Source organism: Schistocerca nitens, chromosome 9, assembly GCF_023898315.1.
Source record: "Schistocerca nitens isolate TAMUIC-IGC-003100 chromosome 9, iqSchNite1.1, whole genome shotgun sequence".
NCBI classification, from domain to species: Eukaryota; Metazoa; Arthropoda; class Insecta; order Orthoptera; family Acrididae; genus Schistocerca; species Schistocerca nitens.
In genome coordinates this window covers 357,795,802-357,811,577 of record NC_064622.1, presented here as the reverse complement: position 1 = coordinate 357,811,577, position 15,776 = coordinate 357,795,802, and the positions used below count along the sequence as shown (strand labels likewise).

At 37.7% G+C, this 15,776-nt stretch overlaps 1 protein-coding gene across 1 annotated transcript in view; it reads right to left on the bottom strand.

Moving 5' to 3' along the window:
* Nucleotides 1-9,169: 9,169 nt before the first annotated feature.
* Nucleotides 9,170-15,776, bottom strand: part of LOC126203265 (uncharacterized) — a 276,975-nt gene continuing 270,368 nt past the window's right edge. Inside the window, exons 10-11 of the mRNA XM_049937520.1 lie at nt 12,794-13,038; nt 9,170-10,829 (exon numbers count right to left, since the gene is read on the bottom strand). Coding sequence (XP_049793477.1) covers nt 10,717-10,829; nt 12,794-13,038 — 358 coding nt within the window. The 3' untranslated portion in view covers nt 9,170-10,716. The remainder of the gene's footprint in view (nt 10,830-12,793; nt 13,039-15,776) is intronic.

The following is a 15,776-nucleotide window of genomic DNA, read 5'->3' as shown; positions in this document are numbered from 1 at the left end:
TCTCGGTATCAGTGTACTGCATTGTTATACTGGTTGAAAAATAGAGGGAGGTGGAAGTTTAACACTGACTTCTTTTTAAGTCATGTAGTCGATAGGTTCACATTTGTGTTTCACAGTTTTTTACTTTCACTGTTCACAAGACCTCAATAATACACAGTTATATGGCCAGTGCACTATTGTTTAACTTTTGATAAGCCTCATTAATAGTTTGTAGGCATACGTCAGCATTTCTATTATATGTATTGTATGTTAACCGGGGACCTAGAAACGACGGAGAGGCTCCATCCACACCACAGCCGCAGTGGTCCACAACACCACAACAACTACTGCAGTCCACTTCACCCCTTCGCCACCCCACACCGAACCCAGTATTATTGTGCGGTTCAGCCCCCGGTGGGGGCTCTCTCTCTCTCTCTCTCTTTCTCTCTCTCTCTCTCTCTCTCTCTCTCTCTCTCTTTTATGTGCACATCTCATGCTCTTCATCTCATGGTTTTTAGGACCATTTGTTTTCTGTCATACTGGCACTTGATGATGGAGACATTTGCTGTGTAGTAGTTTCGTTAAGCACTGAATCTGGTGATGGACTCTATGCAATACCAGACAATGACAGAATGTTTTACTTATTTTGTGGTGTATTTGAAGTACCATAACCCAAACTAGTGACAACTCATGTATTGTCTCACTTAGTTTACCCATTTTAAAGGCATGCACTTTCCTGAACTTACATGGCATTGTCCATGAAATTATTAACTCGTTGCATTTGGTGAATGCCTGTGGAGAAGATACAAAGAATGTTTTTGACCAGTCCAAAGATGCACATTCAGCAGCAATCTGGTATTTTTTTCTGTATTCTATTTTTTATCCTGCAGTGTAGGATGTGTCACTACGGGCTTATTCATTCTTTTCTACTATGTCCCAGTTAGCTGGGAGTCCCACTTGCAAATACATGTGAGTGTGGGTTGTTGGGGTGGGGGTAGCAGAAGGGAAGGGAGTCCTAAGTTCCAATATTGGCCTTACAATGCAGGAAAACTTCTTGGTTTATTTTGGTTGTAGCAGATGCGATGTCCTTGCTGTCTTTCTGCCAACTCATGTTATGTGCTTGGTACCATCTTCACATTACTGGCAATGAGGCAGAGGATGCACTCTTTGGGTGGACAGACAATCAGTGCTTCACTAGAGGTAACTCACCTTTGATGCCTGATGTCCCTGCTGAACTTGTTAAAGCCACAAGAGTTTTTGAATGAAATTACATATCCCATGAAGCATGGCCATGGCACAATGTGGAAGACAGCAGTTACTGCCTTCCAGCATTGCACACAACAAGATAACCAAAAGGAGACTAGATCTCATTGGCTGCCAGAGGTTGACAAAGGTGGACACATGTAAAAGTTTGTAGAATTACACCTCCATATGGTGATAGGTGATGTAATAATAAAGTACTAACATTGTTAATGTTGATATACAATTATTCAACATACGAGAATGCAAGAGGTAACAGCGATGTATGATCACTTGGTTCTGAAGTGCTATCTCAGTCACAGAGTTTCTAAATCGCCACTTGATGGTGCTGGTCAGTGATTCTCTTTGTATCAATGACTTGATATCCCCACAGGGGCCCTCCCCCCCCCCCCCCTCTCTCCTCTGGAGTGCAGAGGGGGGCATGGTTGAAGGTTTACTTCTATGAGGCATGTGAGATGTTAGTGTACGGTGGCTGGTGCAGTGCAGTGCAGTGGTGGCACACATCTAGTATGGCGTGAATCACATAGGAAAATGGATAGGCAAACTGTAGTGAGAAGTGGATTTGGCTAGTGTTGGCCCTTGACTCTTGATGTCTGGGTTAAAGTGTCTGTTGTCATGAAGTGATCAGGATGCGTGTCATTGGTTGTGGCAGTGGGGACACTGATTGTAAGTTTGCCCGCACATGAGAGGAGAAATGCTGCAGTGTGATATTGTTGCAGTTGTTGTTTACAACCTGTGTGTTGGTAGTTTGCTGTCATTTTCAATAGGTGGGCATCTTTAATTGTATCTGAATTTCAGTACAGACTGTGTATAACATTAGTGGAATGTACATGGCCGTAAGCATTTCCATTGTATCACTGAATACTTTGTTAACTGTGTTTCATGCAACAACTACTCTGAGCCTCATTGTCATATTTAGATTGTAGTCTGGTAAAGCTATTTGAGTATGAGAATAAATTTCTTGTTAAATTAAGATAGCCATTTGTTGTATGGCATTATGATGAGACACCGGTTGTATTAGTGTAGTGCATATTAATAGCTTTTCCCTTCTTTCAGCAGGTAATGGAGCTCCTGATCATATTGTCACACATTGGACAGGTGTAAGAAGTCAACAGTTTCTTTGATGACACTGACTCATGACACGCAGTCAGCTACAACTTTATTCAACCCTGAACATGCTGGGTATCCATCAAAAATTGTGTTACAAATTCAAGATGGTTGAATTGTCTCAGCAAGCCCTTGTCATTGCTTTGGTGGAAGGCTTGCATGAGGGGTTTATGGTCCATATAGATTTTAAATACCCTTACTTCCAGTTGTGCACAGCAATTCTTTGTTGTACACATGTTATGCTTGTTGTGTGGGTGTTAGCTTGTATGAGAAAAAGGCAAGGGGTTGCCATGTCTCATTTACATATTGTTGGAGTGCTGCCCCAAGGGCTGTCTGGGTAGCATCCACTACTATTGTTAGGGGTACATCAGCTGCCAGATGAGCGAGTAGTGCAGCTTTGGTTGGCCACTTCGAGTGAGTCAGTCATCACTGGTTCCAATACATGAGTGCTTTGCCTTTTGCTTTTGGGCTGGCCAGTGTAGCTTCGAGTGGCTCCTGCAGTCTGGCTGCCTGCAGCAGATGGCAGCAGGAAAAGTTGAGTGCACCAAGAAATCTTTGCTGTTACCAGATGTGGTATATTTAATATCACCTCAATCTTCTCTGGTAAGGGGTGTGTGTGACCCAAGAAAGTTATTTCAGGTTGGCCAAACACACACTTATAAATGTTCAGGATGATACCATGTGTGGCAAGGAGCTCAAAGACTTCCTTGTGATGGTGCTCATGTTCCTCCAATGTTTCTGGAAAGATGAGGATATTGTCCAAGTACATAAAACAATTTGATAAATCTCATAGCACCAAGTCTATAAATCACTGCTACATTTGTGCTGTGTTCCTCAGGCCAAAGGTCATAAACAATCTTTCAAATAGGCCAAAAGGTATTATAATGGCCGTTTTAGTAATATCTCATTTAGCAATAGGAATCTAGGCATATGCCTTGGCACAATCACGCATGCTGAACACTTTTTTTTTCCACTTAAGGCATTGTTGTAGTCTTTCAAATGCAGCACAATGAAATAGTCAGGGATGGTTCTTACATATAAGGCATGATAATCACCATATGGCTGCCATGTACTATTCTTCTTGGGTGTGAGATGGAGGGGTAAAGACCATGCATCACTGGATGGGTGAATGATGCCTTCACCCAGCATTGGTATCAAATTCCACTTTTGCAATGGTGTATTTGTCTGAGGCCAGCCATCTGGGCCTACATGACATTAGGACACCTAAGGTGGTGTTGATATAATGGACAGTATCGTGGCATACCTGTTTTGGGCCCTGGGAGGCCTTCTGAGCAACAGAAACTAGTCGAGTAGTCTGTTGCAACCTACTTCTGCAACCTGGATGACCTTGGTATCACAGCCGGCTATGTGGCATTAGAACCCATCTGTATACAGACCAGTGAGGGCATCCAGGAGTTTGCGACATCTGGGGGCAGCTGGTAGTGCACTAGCAGATCTGCCCCAATTACTGACTCTGTCACATCTGTGAAACGAGATTCTATGCTAAGGCACATTGCAATCCCAGAACTAGCTCCACATGTTACATGCCATATGCCTGGATGGTGGAGTTGTCAGCCACTGACAGTCTGAAGTATGTGGCTGGGTGGCACTTATGCAGTTTGTCTCTCAGTAAAATTCTCAAGTCTGATCCTGTGTCGACCAAACATTTGCACCCCATCTTGCAGTCAGTCATAAATAGGCAAGCAGAGGAACAAACAGACATGTCGACTTCTGCCTGGTGCTTAAGGTTGACATATTTGCACAGCAGATTACACTCAATGAGCTTGTTCACAGAACCTCTGATGGAATCAGTGTAAGTTAGATGTTCGTGAGTCGGCATGATGAGAAGCATTTGATGCAGAACAACTCCATTATCTCTGTATCTGCCTTTACCATGGTGGTTGGCAAGAAGGTCACTTAGTTGTTTGCTTAGCGGATCAGCCTCGTTCACCTGGTCATCATTCAGTTGCTGTTCCAGTGCTATGACTTTTTTTGTAAACTTATCACAATCCGATTTGACATCCACCAAAGTACTTTCATATATTGCTATCAGGTCATCTGCCTCGATAGCTGAGTGGTCAGTACAGCAGGATGCCAGGCAAAGGGACTTGGGTTTGACTCCCGGCTAGGTTGGAGCATTTTCTCCACTCCGGGACTGGGTGTTGTGTTGTCTTCATCATCATATCATCCCCATCAACACACAAGTCGCTGAAGTGACGTCCCCTAAAAATACTTGCACCAGGCAACAGGTCTACCTGACGTGAGGCCCTAGCCACATGACATTTCTTTCCATTTCACCATCAGGTCAGAACAGAAGGTAGTATGATGGTGTCCTGTATTTGGTCAGCCAGATCAGTCACAACATCTTGAGGCATCTTGGTTTGAGATGCGATTATGGCCTTGACTTGTGCTGGCAGTCTGCTGCACCATAGCGTACATAGTAGTATGTCTGGGATGGTGTGCACATCAACTTTGCAGGCATTGCTGTCAGGGTTCCTCCGTGCCATAATCCATAGATAGCAGTCATCCACTGCAGTAGTAGCCCTTGGGCGGCCTGAGCGAGGCATGTCATCAACAGTTCCTTTGTCTCTGTATCTCCTCCATGTCTGAACAACATCGCTTTGGTTCACTCCGAGACTCCTGGACACATCCCTTGTTGTGAGCCCTTCCTGGCACAAAGTAACAATGTGGACATGATCAAATCTTGGTATTGACCGTCTAGGCTTGTTGAACTGTAGACATCATGAGCCATGTACCTCCTTCATGATGAAATGACTGGAACTGATCGGCTGTCAGACCCCCTCAGTCTAATAGGCACTGCTCATGCATGGGTCTTTACTTCTCTGGGCAGGTTTAGTGACATCTCTGAGCAGTCAAAGGTCTATGTCTGTGATACAGTATCCACTGTCAATGTCTATCTTCAGGAGTTCTGGGAATCGGAGTGATGCAAAACTTTTTTTTGATGTGTGTACTACTTTTCTTGCCATCAAGCTGCTGAGTGACTGAAAGACTATTAGGAAGAAGACATTGGTGTTCATCAATAAAATGTCCCAAATTTGTTCACATAGAGGAGTTCTACATTTTGACTCTGTGCATACTACTAAAAAGTGATTTTAACTGAGCTGAATGTATATAGCCTGTTATGTTATTGGTAATATCTTGTTGCCGAAACATGAATTATCTATGTTTTATGACACATACACACACAGGGAGCGAGAGAGAGAGAGAGAGAGAGAGAGAGAGAGAGAGAGAGAGAGAGAGAGAGAGTCTATGCAAAGAGATACAGAATCTATGCAAAGAGATATTGAATAACATACAGAAAATATTGTCTGACTGATGTGAGTCACAGCAGTTTGTGAAGCCATTTAGCCAATGCTCTTGTCAGATACATCCATTCTTACTTTCTAGTATTTAAGAGTTGTTCACTTTTCATGTATTGCAAGACCAATGGTCAAGGATCAGGTCGATTGGAGAGGTTTGTTGTGTATTATGGTATTTTAGTACACTTTTATTTCACATTTTACCATGGCAAAGGCACATAACCTCAGTGGAACACTTGTAAACTTATAATTGGGTTGAATTTTTTGTCAAGAGATGCATTTGTATACTCAGGTTTCATTTTTACTGCATTTTGAGAGGTGTTTAATTGCAAAATTCATGTGAATGACATGCTGAAATGAAATGCATGTCTGCTATTGAACCCTGTCACTACATTTCCAGTATATTATGTCAGAAAAAAAATTGTATGACGGACACGAGTAATGCTATTTATACAGTACATTTAAGGGAATCTGAAAGAAGGGTTGCTTTGGATGAGCTATGGCAAAAGGACAGTTGTTGCCTTACTGTAATGTAACTTTGTTGCATCAGAAAGGGAGTTACATGAAGAGATTTTGCATATAAGCTGTCACTTGTGGAGAGACATCTGACAGGACTAATAATTGTTAATGATATAATTTGCACACTGAACATATTGATTTGTCATTATATATGATGAATATTTGCATGAAAGCATGTTCCTGTGCAGTAGTCTTTATCTTAGGTGACCACAATTTTAACAGTTTACTTTGCTGACATGAGAGGGGCACTAGCGCAATTGCATGCCTTCACAGTGTTTCCATTTTCTGGGAAAAAAGAGAAAAAGAAAAGTTAATATTTTGACGTTTTCTAAGTTTGCAGAGAGAGAAGGCATGTATCATGTCAAAATGAATATACAAATGCACAAAGAAACTGAAAATAAGTTATATCAATTAAAATGCAGACATTATCTTGGTATATATGCACTGTTTTAACTTTTATTCTGTCTTAGAGGTATTATTTAAGAATGTCAAGGTTACCCACAAATGCCATTTGAGGAAGTCATGCACCCATATTGGTAGAATTGGCCAAAACTTAACTTGCTACGAAGCTACTGCCTATGAAACAATTTGTGTAATGATAATGAAATATGAGACTTTAATACAAGCACTATATATGTGTATTTTAGCATCAATCACAGACAACTTTTCTTGTTCTGTTTCTTTTATGCTGCAGTGGTGAAAAGTTACTAAAAGTCAATTGCATCTATTTGGAGAAATTACTGTGCACAGACTATGTGTTTGGAAACACCAGAGCACTACAAAGAGACAGGAAGCAGGAGTTACCACAAATGGATTGGAATCTTCTCAAGCAGTGAGACAAACATACAAAAATAATATATATGTTTTTTCTTTATGATTTTTTTGTAATTGGCTCATTTATTTCTTTTTCAGCTTATATGGAAATGGACAAGGTTTAAATTTTTGTGTTAAACTTTATTTTGAGTGTGTGGTCACAATTTTTGCATATTTGATATACACTCACTGCCACATTTTATGTGCACTGAAGTCAACTTCATGTTGTGGTGACTGGTGATTTTTGTACAATTTTATGCTATGTTGCTGGTAATTGACTGAAGTTTTATTTTTGACAGAATACCTTGGTTCAAATGGCTCTGAGCACTATGGGACTCAACATCTGTGTTCGTCAGTCCCCTAGAACTTAGAACTACTTAAACCTAACTAACCTAAGGGCATCACACACATCCATGCCCGAGGCAGGATTCGAACCTGCGACCGTAGCGGTCACGCGGTTCAAGACCACACGGCCACACCGGCCGGCGACAGAATACCATTCTGATTCTCATCTATAATAGCTCTGTGGGTGGGGGTGTTGGAGCATAGCAATATATGATCATTAGGAAAAGTATGACATGAAGTGTTGACCACAGGTGTCAGGCTGCCGCATTTACAGGCTTATATAAATTTTGCAACAACCTTATTTCAGTTATCTGGTCATTTAGAATTCAATTTATTATATTGCTTCATATTCTGTCATTAATTTCATTCCTACTTTAGTAAGCACACATATATCTCTGTGCTGGTTCAACTGTTATTAATCAATACTTGAACATAAAAGGTAAACAATTCTCATTTTGTAATTCCAGTATAGTTTTTATAAGGATAGAAATTAGCAGTCTGTTTTTGTTTGTGTAATACACTCATAGAAATGTTAGGAACATTTTGCAACTAATAATCCTCATGATATAAGCAACTTTATTAAAAAAAACATCATTAGTAAACATATGTTACAAATTTTAGTACTAAAGGCTAAAAGCCATGTAAAACCTTACGTTGCAATGTGAGAGAAATGAATTAATGTGTAATTGAATGATGACAGTCTGTGTATACTAGCAAGATTTTGATTGTAATTCATACATTTTCTGTTTCTAATAACATGACATAGGCAGCAGTTGTTACAAATACATAAGGCAGTGGCAAATCAATCATGGCAGTGTCAGATTTCTGAAAGTTTTCATGAGCCAGTTTTGTTACAGTATTATGCAATAAACCTGTGATTTTCAAAATCACAGGTTTTATTGTGTAATATCTTGTCAATCTGAATTTCTTGAAATTTCTCTTAGCATCACCAAATCTGTAGATACACTGTCAAAAACTCAGTAAGTTGCAGCAAATTTACAATTACCTTAAAATCATTGAGTGCTGAGGATTAAAGACAAGTTTTTGCTAATTAATTGTTATGCCCTAGTATATTTCAAATGAAAGAAGAAATTTTCATCATCTGAATTTGGCAGCCAGAGGAAGAAGATGAGGTGGTTTATATCTTCTGATCACCATATGATGCACTAATGTCCTGGGCTGAATTCTAATTATGTCCACAGGATCTCTTATAGTGAGAGCATGTGCCACTGTTGGTAACCAGATTATACTGTTAAGTTTGGCACCCCAGGAAATGTCCTTACTGATATTCAGGCTGAGTGTTATGCCAGTATGGATACCATCCCCATGATCAATGACACAAGAACAACACTACTCTACACTGCATAACATGATGCTGAACTGTGTCACTCATGCCTCGTGTGTAAACCATAGCTCCTCAGTCAACTAGATTTATCACTAATGTCGAAATCTTATTTTATCTAGCTCTGAAGGTAACAGTAAGTGAGCAACAATAATTTTAAAATCTCATCCTACTGATAGACAGTGACCAGCAGAATATGATTTTTATTCTTCTTCCTTAACCACTCTTTTCACCATACATTACTCACATTATACAATGTAAAAAGTATCATCAGCAAAAAATTTCTGTTCCAGAACTTGGAATTTTATTTAACAACATACGAAACAGTAACATGTTTTGTGTTACAGGTATTACCAATGACTAGAACCATTTAGTGGAGACTGAAGAATCTAGATCTATTAACACTGAATTCAATGAAATGTGTCACTTCATATGAAACAAGCAATTTATATTGAGGTAAAAATGCTTCCTATTTTACATATTGAAAATTTTGTATTGTTTGAGAAAGTAGTGGCCAGCGATTCTGTCCCAAAGCAGTTGAAAATGAGTTACTTTTTTATATTCTGTTAGTAGTTTATTATCTACTAAAGAAAGCTGTCTTACAAATATCAAATAACATGCATTGTGTTGACTGTAGTAAACACACTGTCAGATCAAAAGTGTCTGTACACCACTATGTAATGCAGAATTGACCACCAGATCTCATGAGAAGTGAAGAAAAAATATCAGGAGAATGAGTTGGTCAAGAGAGCTCAATGACTTTGAACTTGGATTAGTCATCAGATGTCACCAGAGTAACAAATCCACCAGGGACATTTCAACCCTTCTAAAGCTGACCAAGTTGATTTTTGATAATATGATTGTGAAGTGAAATGCAAAGGAACACCTAGAGCCAAGAGCAGCCAAACCTCATATATTGATTGACAGGGACAATCTGTTACTGTGTAGCCCAAAAGTGCTACCAACCAGTCCAGCTAGCACAATGACTGTGTGAAGGGAGTTGAAAAAGAAAGGGGTATGATCATCAAGCAGTTCCTTATAGGCCAGACATTTCTGTAGTCACTGTTAAGGGACATTTGAAGTTGTGTAAAGATCAACACTGCTACACAGTGTTGATTGCAAATGAGTGATATGTAGTAATGAATCCAATGGAAGAATTCAGGTTTGGCAAATGCCTGGTGAAAGTTACATCCCATCATCTGGCATTCCAACATGAAGTATGGAGGATGCAAGAAAGTATGGGAGTCTTTTTCATTGTTAGTGTGTGGTCCTATTGTTGTGCTTAAGAAAATGTTAAATGAAGGATGTTACACATTTCACAGCACTGTGTACTGTGTACAGCAGAGCACCCTGTCTTTGTGGACAAATTCTAGTGTCCAATTCCACTCATCTGCTTTGAGGAATGAGATCACACCCAAAGATGCTACTTATAGGCAATCTATGAAAGCAACGGATCACACTCATAAACAAACAAATGTAGCATACGACAAATTACAATCACATTCACATGGTTATTTGCTTAGTCATCAATTATATCTAAACAAATTTAGTTGCACACAACTGGGAGAAGCAATTGCATATTTAGTAGTTTGATGTAGGGTACACATTGGTGAGTTTGCTAGCACATTTAAAAGTCTAACAGAGAGGTAGTCAAAACTGAATTTTAAGTTAGTGCATGATACACACTTAGGCAACTCCATGCATAAAGTAAAACTTTAACCATGAGTTATGGTGTTCCACAATTTTAAACTTCCATGGATGTCCTAAATCTCCATTTTCCTCAACTTGTAACAACATCAGATCTTTAATTTACATATTTCATTAATAACCTTAATTTGTACTTCAGTGTAATTTTTTCATTGTTCATCCTACTACCAGTTATTTTATCCAAATTTCTTAGTCAGAAAGTCATATTCCAGTAACAGAATGGAAAGCTGAATATTGTTCGATTTCAGATTTTCAGTTTCTGCTCAAGTGTTTCTTATTTTATTATTGGCCTTGTAGATTCCTTGTTATCATTGCTGAGGCTTTTCATGGATGATGGTCTCCATGTGAAATTTCTCTACCAGTGAGTGCTCTATATTGCACTGTTGGGCTATGACTGTCATTATTAGAACACACTCTGTAAACATTCAGGCTGCATCCTGTTGAACAGTAAACTGCTATTAATAAATTTTTATCTTTGGCTGTAAATTAAAGTTTATTTACTTGTTATCTCTCCATTAAATCATTTACAGTTCAGTTTATTATATAATATTGACAACATAATACTAAGATTATAATTTACTATTACACATTCTATTAAATAGTTTACAACTTAGAACATACATACACACTGTTACTTATCATCCAAATATTCAGTAATTGAGTAGGACTGTTACTGTAGGTATGCTTTTATTTATTTCTGAAATATTTTCCATTTGTGATGGATTTTATACTAATTAGTAATTTGTTGTGTAGTTTCATGTCTTTTTGGTATTTTTCTGTGTTTGTAGGAATAATAACTAATTGTCCCATATGCCAACTGTCAATGTCTGGACTTTTTTCATGCTAATTACAAATTTCTTCATGAAGGACATTTCCAATGTATATATGCAGAAAAATGTTAGAATAACTCAATATTGCTGACACTATGCTTGTCTGTACTCTTTAGGAATACTGCTGTGCAGTGTGGGATCCTTACCAGACAGGATTAATGGAGTACATCTAGAAAGTTCAAAGAAAGATAGCACATTTTGTATTATCCAGAAATAGGAGAGAGAGAGTGTCACAGACATGATACAGAATTGGGGTGGACATCATTATAACAAAGCTGTTTCTCACTGCGGCAGTATCTGCTCACAAAATTTCAATCACCAACATTCTCCTCTGAATGCAAAAATATTTTGTTGATGTTGACCTAAATAGAGAGCATGATCATCATAATAAAATAAGGGAACTCAGAGCCCGCACAGAAAGATGTAGGTGTTCATTTTTTCTGTACACAGTTCAACAATGGAATAACAGAGAATTATTGTGAAGGTAGTTCGATGAACCCTCTCCCAGGCACTTAAGTGTGTTTTGCCGAGTAGTCATGTATATGTAGATGTAAATATAATAGCACAATGTCACAGGAGAGTTATTTCAGAGCATAATTAAATGTTTTATTCTGTTTTATTATTTAGTGTTAATGAAAATTTTCATAATATGCTCTCATGATTTCCTGCTTATTAATGCAGATTTTGAAAGACTTAAATATATAACAACCTCTACTCAATTTAGAGTAGTCATGTCTCATATTTGACCCAATCCATATTCCTCTGGGTCCACAATCCCATGAATTTTGCCTTTTTTTGCGTTTACTGCAAGGGAAGAAAGGAAACAAATTGTCAGTAGACTTAAAATTATTGCAAAAGAAAACACAACAAATTAAACCAACTGCAAAATATGAAAGAATGGAAAAATGTGAAAAGAGAAACCAGCCACAATCCCAAAATCCAGATCACCTACGTGGTGGGACAGTCACCAAGTTCATAGCTACCATATGCATGTTATTCATTTCTCTCTGATTTTGTTTTGTTGTGTCTGAAGTGAATCTCTTGCCTTATGCAAGTGCAGTTTGGTTTTTCCACCTCTTCTGCTTCTCTTTTGTGAGATGAAGAGGCCACAGTTTCCATGAGGTGATGAATATGTCTGGTTCTGTATCCATCTTGGCTGGTGAACTGATGTTTTGTCAATTTATATTTGATTGTAAGTACATCTGTTCCCTCCCTTTCTTTAAAGGCACTTAATTATTTAAAATTACTTATTGTTACGCATTTTGAAGGACTAGCCAGCTTCATTGTTTCATTTTCTTGAACAAAATGAACAAATTTCTACACGTACAAATCTTAAAACTTGTAGCAGATTTCTAGTATATTAGTATTCAGAACCATCTGAAATATTTTAGCAGTTCTCATAGATTCTGTCCTACTATCAATCTCAAGCAAACACACACACTGTAGAAAATAAATTGCATAAATTTACTTTATCTGAGAATCACTAAACTACAATAACTGTGATATAGTATAGTATGAATTTGCTTGAAGCAGTTAATAAATGACATATACTCTATAATAGAGTAACATACCTGATTCTGTACTGGAGCTAGTGTGGTTTGAAGAACAGCCAGGGGTACATGGCAGGTGAGCTGCCAGCATCTCCAGAATTCTTCGATTGCAGCAGAAGATATAGAAAATGAAAGCGGGACGCAAAATATTTATTGTGTCAGTCACAATCCAATAATACTTGTGCTGTCCACCAAAAATCCATGACAAAATGTCAGTTACCCAAGTTAGACCCATCAAGATGAATATTTTGCTAAACATTAACAACCTGTTGGAGAAATAAATGCTGATAATGGAAGTATTAATGTTTTTACATTGCAACCAATAAAATATTTTAAGGTATAAAAAGGGTGACTGGTCATACAGAGAGGAACTCATGGGAAAAAAGCAGTCACAATAAAGCATTGCTAGTAACCACACAGGTTACTTAACAGGCTGTGAACAGACAGACCTTTGCCTCTGGTTACTTTCTACTATTATAAATAAAAATAATAGTACTCCATTTAATTTACTGGCTTGTCTCTGATTTATACATAGATTTCTAGTGATTGAGATCCACACGTAGATGCATAGGCTATGTTGGCAGTGGGGATAATACAACCAATTTACTGATGAAATTGTTTTGAAATCTACCTACAAGAACATTTGGTGCAAATTATGTATACTATGTGGAAATGGTTGCAGCAATGTGTATGTCATCTGCTTGCAAGCCAATTACTTTAACGTATGAAACTATTTATTTAGGTATATAAGTCAAACTTAACAAGGTTTGAGTAAGTGCAACTGTATAGCATGATCAATTTCCTACAGTAATATTTTTGTGCTCAAAATGAGAATTAGCTAACACAAGGCCATTGTATTAGATTGTGGTAACTGCTACAATGAGGCTTATTGTAGGTTTGCAAAGCATTTGCTTCCACCTAATTTTAATTGAGGATATGTTATTAAAAAAGCTTAAAATAAAAACTATGTTATTAATACTTTGCTTAGCAGTCTTTCTTACATTACTCTTTACCCATAAATGAATTCATCTGTTTAAAATGTCACCTTTGACCAACACAAAATAAACAATAAATTAAATATTTAAAAAATGCTGAATGGTTCTCATTAAATGGCCTACCACTTAACTTATAAAAACATGATACATTCAATTCTGTATAAGCCAGGATAAATCACCATCAATAATAATAAATCCCAGGGGAGAGGAAATGTCTAAAATTGAATGTTCAGAACTTCTGGATGTGCATATTGATCTCAACATGAATTGAGAATAACACAATAGAGATCTCAAACATATGAGTTGATCAGTGTATGCTCTATTTGAAGAAATTTTCTGAGGCTATTCTACACATAAAAACAATCTGTCCATTATACAGAACTATGCTGCTGGAGTAACATGTAGTACACAGAATGCTACTGAATTTCATTTAGGCAATTGTTTATAAAAAGTTTACAAAAATTTGACACATTAACAACATCCTCACAGTCCATTTACTCTTTCATAATGTTTGTTGTGAAGAAGCAACCATAATTAAAAATAGTAGTAGCACTCATAAATACAGTAATGGGAACAATAATGATCTCCATTTTCCACAAGTTAATCTGCACAGTATTTATCCACCTATTATGTCTGTTAAAAGTGATAGAAGACAATGAAAACAGTTTTTAAAACGAACTGAATCATTTCTGCTTGACAACTTCTGCAATAGATTAATTCCTGGGCAGATAATAGATATATGCATAAATAATTTAAGTAGAGAAGATAACAAATCAAATAGAAGATAAAAAATCAAAAAAAGGAGGAGCTGAGTTAGCAATAGGCACATAAACAAGGCTGAGAAATTTGATAGCTTTCACAGTCAAACTTCTTGTTCCATATCCATGGATGCCCCTAATCCTCCAACCTAACTCTGAAATTAGCTGCAGAGGAGCAACCCTTTATCACCCAACATCATCCTGGATGGGAACAACTGAACCATATTCTTTGTCAAGGCTTTGACTATTTATCATCATTCTGAGAAATTAAGGACATCCTATCCACAATATTTCACACCACTCCCAAAATAGTAGCCTGCAACCCATCTCATTTATGAATTACCTACTCCATCCACATGCCAAACCTATACATAACTCCTTGTCTCTGTGGAAGATGTAGGTGCAAGATCTGTCTCATACACACACCCAGATTTCTGTCAAAGGCTTGTCCTATCATGTCAGAGACAGGGCCGCTTGCTAAAGAAGTCAAATCATATACTAGCTATGCTGTAATTTCTGCACAGTATTTTATGTGGGCATGACCACCAAACAGGTGTCTACCAGAATTAATGGTCAGTACCAAACTGTAACCAAGAGCAGAGTTGACCATCCAGAGGCAGAAAACACTGTTACAGTGTGACATGCTCAGTTTCAATGTCTGCTTCACAGTCCGTGCCATTTGTATCCTTCCCTATGACACCTGTTTCAGTTAATTATGTAGATGGGAGTTGTCTTTGTGAAACATTTTGCAATCTCATAATTATTCTGTGCTCAGCCCCTATTAGTTTCCTTCCCAGGTCCATCACACCCAGCTCCATAACCTCATATTCACTCATGCAGGTTTGTCTGTAAGTTAACAGAGTGCTCATTCTTGTTTATGTGCCTATGGATGACTCGATACCTTCACACTTCAATGAGTTGTTATCTTTACACCTAAAATTATGTATATTTCACCAAGCACTTTTGATATTGTGTTATGTGGTTGTCTTACATTTATTAAATTTTATTGTAGATTAAATTAAAGCAAAACTCCAATAATATAAATTATCAGCTTGTACAATGATTTTACTGAGAAAATATATCTTCATTTTTAACCTATTGACACATTGATCCATGGAACATGTCAACAAAAAATTCTACTGGTCAGTACTCAGGTTCAATAATTTATGGAAAGAATTCAAAGAAGTATTACGCAACACTGCAGTCCTTGTTGCAATAATGAAGGCTTGCATTGTCTGTTCTAACTGTGTG